The sequence below is a fragment of the Nicotiana sylvestris genome, chromosome 10 (assembly GCF_000393655.2).
Source record: "Nicotiana sylvestris chromosome 10, ASM39365v2, whole genome shotgun sequence".
Lineage (NCBI taxonomy): Eukaryota > Viridiplantae > Streptophyta > Magnoliopsida > Solanales > Solanaceae > Nicotiana > Nicotiana sylvestris.
The window spans coordinates 169,309,840-169,320,651 of NC_091066.1; the positions used below are offsets into that span (position 1 = coordinate 169,309,840).

A 10,812-nucleotide genomic window follows, 5' to 3' on the forward strand; every position below is an offset into this window, starting at 1 on the left:
TGACAATATTCACTAACTTCGAATTAGATATCTCTGCACAATTTATAATTCCCAAAATCGGTAGTACAAGTCATAAGCCTTTCTAGGAGTAGTTATATAAAATGAATACATCATTGTTCCAGAACAAAAGGAAACAATGGAAATAGGTACAATAGAAGGTGACTCTAAGGCCTGCAAACGCTACTGCAGGTTTACCTTGAGTCTCCACAACAACGATCCGCACAACCACTAACGATCTGTACAAAAATATATAGAAGTGTAGCATGAGCACACCACAGCGGTGCCCAGTAAGTATCAAGACTAACCTCGATGGAGTAAAGACGAGGAACAGTCAAGACATCTACTGGTCTAATAAGCTGAACAAGATATGATAATAAACTAATAAGATAAAGATAACAAAGTAACGCCAATAGCAAGAAGAAATCAAATTACAAACAGTAGAGACGATAAGGGGGAAAACACAGATGGTACCGAGAAGTAACCATGTAAATTAAAACCAACACAGCTGGGATACATACAAGTAAAAATGTGCTCAAATAAGGAAAGCAATGTTAACTCAACCAATCGCATCATTCCTAATACACAATTCCGACCATCCCAATCCTCGAAGTATCATATCATAATCACAACTTCCAAACCTTTAACACACATGACACCTTGTGCCCACATATTTCCCTTTTACTTTGCACGTCAAAGATCCACGTGTTACTCAGTACATAATATCCATGACAAACACTAATTAAGATGTTTAAGAAGTCCCATTTATATATCATAAAGTAAATTTATAGTTTCTAGACCAAATAGGAAAACCAGCGAGAAAAGATGAAGTTATTTTTAGAAATCATTTGAGTGAAGAAAATAATATTTTTCAAATAGAGATACAACATCGGATAAGCTATCGCCTTTAATATAGGATTCATTAAATTAAAACTTAATAGAAATTTCTTTTTAAGAAAATATAACCTCAGACATGTTAAGGAGATTTAGTTGAGAAACCAGTTAAAATAAAATATAACAATTATTAGAAATAGTGGATACTAAAATATACAGCGAGTTCTAACTTAAAGGCACATAAGGAAACATGATATTAGTTCCTTCATTTTAAATCACAATATTACGAACGACCCAACATGGCAGGAGGAAATGACTCAACGTAGTAACTCTACTTTGAAAATTAATTCACCAGAATAATAATATTAGGAAAAGAACTCAGGAAATGATGGCAAGTCAATAAGTTAATGAAAATAACTCGATCCTCAAAACTTAGTGAAAACCAGAAATACAAATTATCAAGCGTTGCACAAAGGAACTCAAGTCAATACAGCAAAACAGGAGATACCAAAATACAAGATATGTTGCGGCACACAACCCTATCCCACTATATAATACCAATTCACCCTTATTCCTCTTTAATATATCACCCGTATTCCTTCTGTTGCGACGTGCAATCCGATCCCACCGTACAATATCAATTCACCCTTATTCCTCCTCAATATATCACCTTTATTCCTCATGTTGCGGCGTGCAACCCGATCGCACCGTACAATATCAATATCATAACAATAAACATAATATGTTGCACCGGTGCTCCAATCTCCAGTATATTATATTGGAACTTTCCGCGTATTGGAGTTCCAGCATAATATGCTGGAAGTTCATACACAGGTGCACCGATCTCCAGTATATTATGTTGGAACTTTCCGTGTTGCAGCAAAATGGTGGCTATTTTTCAATGACTTTGTTAACGCTGGCTATTTTTGAATAATCAGTCGAAAACTGGCTAGCACGTTGATGGTGCAAATGAAACAAATTTTGGATACAGCCCTTCCAATTCACCCTTATTCCTCTTTAATATATCACCCGTATTCCTTCTGTTGCGACGTGCAATCCGATCCCACCGTACAATATCAATTCACCCTTATTCCTCCTCAATATATCACCTTTATTCCTCATGTTGCGGCGTGCAACCCGATCGCACCGTACAATATCAATATCATAACAATAAACATAATATGTTGCACCGGTGCTCCAATCTCCAGTATATTATATTGGAACTTTCCGCGTATTGGAGTTCCAGCATAATATGCTGGAAGTTCATACACAGGTGCACCGATCTCCAGTATATTATGTTGGAACTTTCCGTGTTGCAGCAAAATGGTGGCTATTTTTCAATGACTTTGTTAACGCTGGCTATTTTTGAATAATCAGTCGAAAACTGGCTAGCACGTTGATGGTGCAAATGAAACAAATTTTGGATACAGCCCTTCTGAGTAAGCGCAATAAAATTTCAGCTTACTACAGTTAGACCTCTCTATAACAACATCTCTATATAATAGTCACTCATTATAAAAGCCAAGTTTTTCTTGAAACCGATTATTGTATTATGTTATAATATATACCCTCTATAACAACACTTTACTATAGCAGTTAACAAAATTCAGAACAAACGAGGCTGTTATAGAGTGTTAGATATTGTCAGAGAGTATCTCAAATATAAGATTGTATGTCGGATAGATAGTCAAATATTGTAGGTAGAAGGCGTGATCTCAGGGATGCATTGTTGACTTATGTGTCTAGCTTTTGTGTATATATTCTCGATGTAATTTATCATTTTAAGCATGAAGTGAATTACACTTACATCATTCACATGGTATCAGAGCCTCTACGATCTCGGTAGAGACTCATACCTTTTTTTCGGCTGCTTTTTCCGGCAGACACTACTTCCGGTCAGATCTTGTTACCCTCTGACCCCCGACTCCATTAGTAGTCTCCTTTTCCGGCCAGATCTTGTTTCCACAATCTTGAGTTCAGAAAGAAAGGCATCAATCTTGCCATTTTTGCAACACGGTAAGAAATTTCTCTACTTTTGCTTCTTGTTGTTGTTATTGAAGTTGTAATGAGATAGGAAGAAGAGTTGTTGGGTCTTGTATTTTGAGAGAGGAACAGAGTAATTGGGTTTATGATAAGCTTTTCGTTAAAGCTAATTCAAGTCCACTTTATTGTCCCACTTCTTTATTGCTTTTTGTCGCACCTCTTTATTTTGTCCCACCTCTTTATTGTTTTTTTTCAAAAAGTTCACTATTGATATCCGTTTTTCCTCTACATCAAACCATTACTTTGGCTTATTTTGGATTCTAGTGGAAGCTATTTGCAACATATTATTTTTACCTATTTAATCTTTTCGGAATTAGAATCTCAAAATGTCGGAGCAAGATGATTCTTCACAGACAGGTGAGTCATCCACAGTAGAAGAAGTCAAACCATTTTTCTCTTCAATTTCAAATCCTTCCACTATTACTACTGTTAAATTACAAGGTAGTAATAATTACTCACCGTGGTCTTCTTCAGTTGAGATGTGGTTCCTGGGACAGGGATATGAGGATCACTTAGTCAAAAATGCTAGTGAAATTGGCACTAGTGAAAAGACTAAGTGGACTCGAATTGATGCACAATTATGTAATTTTTTATGGAACTTTTTGGATCCTAAATTACTGAACTTGTTTCAATCTTGTAAAACTTGCTATAAAGTTTGGACTAAAGCTAAAGCTTTGTATACGAACGATATACAACGAATATACAAAGTAGTTTTGGATTTAGTCCAACTTCAGCAGAACAATCAAGATATGGCGAGTTATTTAGGACACATAGATACCTTGAAAGATCAATTTGACTCACTTATGCCATTTACTACAAGTTTCACCACCCAGGAGCAATAAAGAGATAGGTTCTTTATGGTTTTGGTACTGAAAGGACTTCGATCTGATCTCAGCCCTGTAAAGGATCAGATTTTGGCAAGCTCAGTAGTTCCTTCATTAGGTGATATTTCAGCTCGACTATTGCGTATTAGAACAGAAACACATGATACTAATAAAGTGGAGACATCTGTATTAGTTGTGCAAAATGAAAATCCACAAGAACAAAATGTCTCTCAAAGAGGAAAAGGTAAAAGCACCAGACCCTACTGCAATTATTGCAACAAGCCAGGCCATACTCGCCAAACTTGTTGGAAACTACATGGTCGACCATCACGTATAAACAATCGCAGTACAGCCCATATGATTCAAAATGGTGGTGAAACAGATGATCAACATGCTGATTTTATTACTTTATCTGGAGTGTATTATAGTAATTACCTGCAGTATCAAGCGGCTAAACAATAATCACTCTCATCTGGCACCTCAAAAACTAGTAATTCCTTTGCTTGTCTGAGAAGGTCTTCACCCAATTGCTCATGGATACTGGACTCTGGTGCATCTGACCATATCTCCGGTAATCAAAATCTTTTTTCAAACCTTATTCCTTCCTCAACCCTCTCTGCGGTTACCCTTGCTAATGGCTTGCGAACTGCAGTAAAAGGAATAGGAGAAGTGCAACTTCTTCCCTCTATCTCTTTAAAGTCAGTTTTATTTGCTCCAGAATGCTCATTCAATTTGATTTCCATTAGTAAATTAACCAAAAGTCTTAATTGTTCTGTCACTTCTTTTGCTAACTCTGTTGTCGTGCAGGACTAGAGAACGGGGAAGACGATTGGAACAGAATATGAGTCACAGGGACTATATCATATGTCCAGATCACAACCACCAGTTGTCTTCACTACCGCTGCGTTAGCTGATCTACTCCACAGTCGTTTAGGCCACCCGAGTCTTTCAGAACTTCAAAAATTAATTCCTAATCTTTCCACATTGTCTTTTTTTGAATGTGAATCTTGTCAGCTTGGGAAACACACTTGCACTTTATTTCCTAAAAGAGTCAATAATAGGGCTTCATCTATGTTTGAAATTTTTCACTCAGATGTTTGGGGTCCTATTCGTGTTATTTCAAGTTTAGGATTTCAGTATTTTGTTACCTTTATTGATGTGTTCTCCTGTTGCACATGGGTATTTCTAATGAAAAATCGTTCTGAATTGTTTTCTATTTTTCAAAATTTTGCGTTGATGTAAATAATCAATTTGGTGTTTCAGTAAAGGTATTACACAGTGACAATGCAAAAGAGTATTTATCATCCCCCTTCACTAGTTTCATGTCATCTCAAGAAATCACTCATCAGACTTCTTGTGCATATACTCCTCAACAAAATGGAGTCGTCGAACGTAAAAATCGGCATCTCATTGAAACTGCTTGTACCTTACTTATACACCATCACATTCCTCTTCGTTTTTGGGGAGATGTTGTTCTCATTGCTTGCTATCTAATCAATAGGATGTCTTCTTCTGTGTTGCAACATCAAAGTCCTCACTCAATTCTCTTTCCAGGTCAAAATCCCTATCATTTACCTTTGAGAGTGTTTAGATGTACTTGCTTTGTTCATGATCACAGTCCTGGAAATGACAAACTCCAACCAAAGTCAATTAAGTGTGTCTTTCTTGGATACTCTTGTTACCATAAAGGTTATAAATTTTATGATCCAAAAGAACATAAATATTTGATCTCTGTGGATGTAACCTTCTTTGAGACGTCTCCCTATTTTCCACTAAACACTACAAACCGAAATTTGATGCCTCAAGTTTTGCCAGTGCCTATGTTTCCTGTACCGTAGGTTAGTCTTCCAGATAGCCTTGAGGGCTCTCCTCCTCCTCTCCAAGTACCTCTAGCTAATACTAATGATAGCACTACACCTGATCTGGATACATTGGCAGCCCCCCATGACTCATCTCTTGCTCCTAAGTCACCTGCTCCAGTCATGCCTTCATCAGATGCAGTAACTCCACCAATTGCCATACACAAAGGTATACATACTACTCATAAACCAGTACGATTTAACTGCTTAAGTTATCATCGATTGTCCCCATTATATTATACCTTTATATCTGTTTTATCTCATGTACCTATACCAAAGACTGTTGGTGAAGCATTGGAACATTCAGGGTGGAAAGGTGCTATGATCGCAGAAATGACTGCTCTAAAGACCAATAACACTTGGGAATCGGTCCAGTTACCGAATGGAAAATCTATTATTGGATGTCGGTGGATCTATACAGTAAATGTAGGTTCAGTTGGAACAATTGATCGCCTGAAAGCTCGCCTTGTTGCTAAAGGATACACCCAGATTTATGGCCTTGATTATGGTGACACATTCTCCCCCGTTGCCAAAATTACATATGTACCACTGCTTATATCATTAGCAGCAATGCATCGTTGGTCGCTTCATCAACTAGATATAAAGAATGCTTTCTTACATGGTGAGCTTGCTGAGGAAGTTTATATGGAGCAACCTCCTGGGTTTATTGCTCAGGGGGAGTCAAACTTAGTATGTCGGCTGAAACGTTCACTATATGGCCTTAAGCAATCTCCGAGATCATGGTTTGAAAGATTTAGCTCTGTTGTCCAACAATTTGGGGTGTCTCGAAGTAAAGCAGATCACTCCGTTTTCTATCGACATAATGGTCCAGAAAATAATATTTATCTGGTCGTTTATGTTGATGACAGAAATGATCAAGAAGGAATATCTCAACTAAAGCAGCATCTATTCCGTCATTTTCAAACTAAGGACTTGGGGAAGTTAAAGTATTTCTTGGGAATCGAGGTAGCACAATCCAAGACAGGTATTGTTATCTCACAAAGAAAATAGGCTTTGGACATACTAGAGGAAACATGCATGTTAAACTGCAAACCTATTGACGCTCCTACGGATCCAAATGTCAAACTCGTCCCTGGACAGGGGGAGCCATTGAATGACCCTGGCAGATATCGAAGACTGGTCGGTAAACTAAATTATCTTACTATCACACGACCTGATATTTCATTTGCAGTAAGTGTGGTTAGTCAGTTTCTCCAAGATCCGTGTAAAGATCATTGGGACGCAGTAATTCGCATCCTAAGATACATCAAAAAAGCTCCAGGGCAAGGACATACATACATTGTTGGATATTCTGATGCTGATTGGGCAAGTTCTCTGTCAGATAGACGATCTACTTCTGGGTACTGTATCATGATTGGGGGAAATCTAATCTCTTGGAAAAGTAAAAAAACAATATGTTATTGCCAGATCTAGTGCAGAAGCAGAATATCGAGCTATGGCCCTTGCTACATGCGAGCTTATTTGGTTGAAACAACTCCTTCAAGAATTGAAATGTGTCGAAATTCAAACAGATGAAGCTTATATGTGACAATCAAGATGCTCTTCATATTGCCTCTAACCCCCTTTTTCATGAAAGAACGAAACATATAGAGGTAGATTGTCATTTTATTCGGCAGAAGATTGAGTCCGGATGCATTGCCACCAGCTTCGTCGGTTCAAATGACCAGTTGGCAGATGTGCTTACTAAGTCCCTTAGAGGAGCTCGGATTGAACACAATTTGTAGCAAGCTTGGAGCATATAACATGTATGCTCTATCTTGAGGGGGAGTGTTAGATATTGTCAGAGAGTATTTCAAATATAAGATTGTATGTCGGATAGATAGTCAAATATTGTAGGTAGAAGGCATGACCTCAGGGATGCATTGTTGACTTATGTGTCTAGCTTTTGTGTATATATTCTCGATGTAATTTATCATTTTAAGCATGGAGTGAAATACACTTACATCATTCACAGAGAGGTTTGACTGTATTTATTATTTTCATCTTCACATGTGTGAGCTTGCTTAAATTGTCGATTTTAAACCCTAATAAAATAAGGTAAATTGTGGTAGCCTAGCAACCAGCGTAAAACTCATCAATTTCATCATAAATTGTGCCTAAGAAACAAAATAAAAAAACAACCCGTTGCATTAAACGTCCGCTATGCACCTTGCAGAAAAGGTCCGGGCAACATTAGATCTATTGTACCTTGTAGCATGTTTACAAGAGGGCGTTTCTAAATGTTAAACACGTGATTGAGATACAAAGAGATTTTTTTCTTAATTCCAACAAGTAAAATTATTTCAATTTTTATGATGTATTTTCTACATGAATACACCTTACTTTCTATGTTAAATAACATATTCCAAAGAAGGTGAAATAACAATGCTATAATAACAAAGAAGCTAGCTAGGTTTCATATTTGTGAAGCAAAACTTCAATGCTGTGCTAAAGCCATTCTTTTCTTTGCTTGTATGTATATACTTCTTGGGCTCCCAAATTTTAGAATTACAACTACCTATAAAATTAAAACCCTACTATTCTCATATTCAAACTTCAATAAGTCCTCAAAATTCAGCAATATTAGACAAATATTTTTCATAAAATCATCAGAAATATGCCTATCTATTCTTCTGATTCTGATGACCTACGCCCTTCATCTTCAGCACCTCTAAGAAGATTTTTTACTCATGAAAAACCCATGCATGCAATTCTTGGAGGAGGAAAAGGTATATTCTTTTATTTATTTATTTTTAAAAAAAATCACTTTTGCAGCATTTCCAATTCTAAATCTTTTAACTATTTTCCGACCCACTTTAAAAAAAACATTTTAAAAACCATGATGTGCCACATGGTGAAAGACGAAAGTAGAGTCACGTAGATATTGTGTAAGGTGAATTATTAATGTGACTATACTTACATGACAATTTTATTTTAATTAGCATATTTTTCTTTCTTTTTTTGTGATATATAGGCGTAGTTGAGTTAGATACTAGTATAAAAATTAGTTTTATGACTTTAGATACAGTTTATGTAGTTTCCACATTATTTTATATGGCATTATTACTTGTTATTGTTATTGGTTTTCCATCTATATTTTATTTCTTACGATGCACATATTATTTTTCTGGCTTCTGTTGTTGTTACTGATCTATTATCTATTATTTTTTTTCTTCTTCTTGAGCTGAATGTCTTTCGGAAACAGCCTTTCTATTCCTATAGGGTAGGGATAAGGTCTGCGTACACTCTACTCTCCCCAGACCCTACTTGTGGGATTTTACTGTGTTGTTGTTGTTGTTGTTCTTGTTCTTGTTCTTGTTGTTGACTTTAGGTACAATAATAAACGAAAAGTTGAAGACAAAATCCATAAAATTATCTAATGATATACCTTGGTTTTTTTCATTTAATTTCTTTGCAGTTGCGGACATATTATTATGGAGGGACAGGACGTTAACAGCTTCAATATTAATGGGATTCACAATAATTTGGTCCCTTTTTGAAGTTATGGAATACAATTTTGTAACTCTATTGTGTCACATTTCCATGATCTTGATGTTAATTCTCTTCATTTGGTCTATGGGAGCTGGATTTGTTGACTGGTATTTTTTACTATATCTATTTGAGTTTAACTTATATATCTCGAAGTATAAAGAGTTTTTTATATTTATTATTTTGTAGGAGTCCTCCCGATTTTCGGGCAATTATGATTTCAGATTCAACATTCAGATGGTTATGTGGGAAATTCAACTCTATTTTAGTGAAAATCTATGAGATTTCATCTGGGAAAGATTTAAGAACATTTTTCCTGGTAAATATATCGCATTTCCTATGCAATTTCATCAACCCTTTTGCTTTTATTTTCTATTGAATTTTGTTTTGACTTTACTCTTTGGTTTTTATGGGTCTAGGCAATCACTTTCCTATGGATATTATCAGTTATTGGAAATTACTTCAGCTCTCTGAATCTATTGTACTTAGGTAAGATTTTGCAATCTTGATCTTATTTTTGTTTCTTTTATAGCATACTCGCCCCCGTTTTATTTTATATGAACCTATTAGACTGAGCATATAATTTAAAAAGAAAAAAGACTTTTAGGACGTGTTTTCTTAAATATATACCATGACAATTGTGTGGCTATGAACTCATGTCATTAACCGTAAAATGAGAAATCTTACGTTAACTTATTTTCAAATATTGAAATGTATCATTCTTGTTTAATTCTTAACGGACTAACAAGAAAATAGTGTCAAAAAGAAAGGCAAAGTTCTACATTTGAAAACGATTTAATTTTAATTTTTTTAATTTTATCCTTAATGACATTCTTTTACGGCTACCGAAATATCATGGCATGTTTAAACTGCATGCAAATTCCAAAAATCTTTTTTTCTCAAACTTTAAAGTCCAGTCAAACACAGTCACATATGATGAAAGTGAGGCAATAATTAACACAAAAATAAAAAAATATTCAAATGGGCGGGATTCAAACTCGTGACAATAAAAAAGGCAGTCCGATCCACTAAGCTCCGGTTATGTACGGGTCTGAAGAAGGGCCAGACCACAAGAGTGCATTTCTGCAAGAGACGATTTCCACGGCACGAACCCGTGACCTCTTGGTCACATCATACCAGTTATGCCAAAGTTCCCCTTCAAACTCGTGACAGTATGATTCGAATTATGACGTCTTGTGTGTTGAATTGGATTATAGGTTTTATGTGTTTGGCAACATTACCAGCTCTGTATGAAAGGTATCAAAATGAGGTGGATTATCTAGTAAGCCAAGGTAACCAAGATATGAAGAAACTATACAAGAAATTTGATACAGAAGTTCTTAACAAGATTCCAAGAGGACCTGTCAAGCAAAGGAAAAAGTATTGAGTCATCTCTCAAAGTTGAAAAAACAAAAAAAACAAGTTCAAGAAATCAGCTGTGGATATGTTTGAATTGTAAACAATTTAATTGTACATGTAAATACCGTAAAAGATGAAGAGATTGTGCTGTTACTGCTGTAATTACTTGTATTTTCATTCTACAACTTGGAGAGGTAATTTCATTGGACTCTCATGATTTTAGATAAATCATAAATAACGAAGAAATCGTGGTTTATCTTTTCTTAATGAGTCTTATGCGACGGGGACATGACTTAATCAGACCAGTAAGTTAGTACCGTATACGAATAATTAAAAAGAAAAAAGGATCATGCTTGTTGCCCATCAGGGGCGGCAGTGGCGAAGGCAAAATTTTCCAATGGTGTTCA

The 10,812-nt window shown here is 35.8% G+C and overlaps 1 protein-coding gene across 1 annotated transcript; it reads left to right on the top strand.

Annotated features, from left to right (window-relative positions):
• Positions 1-8,117: 8,117 nt before the first annotated feature.
• On the top strand, positions 8,118-10,613 carry LOC104212841 (reticulon-like protein B9). The gene is made up of 5 exons (XM_009762201.2): positions 8,118-8,286; positions 8,976-9,156; positions 9,236-9,365; positions 9,466-9,535; positions 10,264-10,613. Exons 1-5 carry the CDS (start codon positions 8,175-8,177, stop codon positions 10,431-10,433), a joined length of 663 nt encoding a protein of 220 aa, XP_009760503.1. The 5' UTR covers positions 8,118-8,174; the 3' UTR covers positions 10,434-10,613.
• Positions 10,614-10,812: the final 199 nt, after the last annotated feature.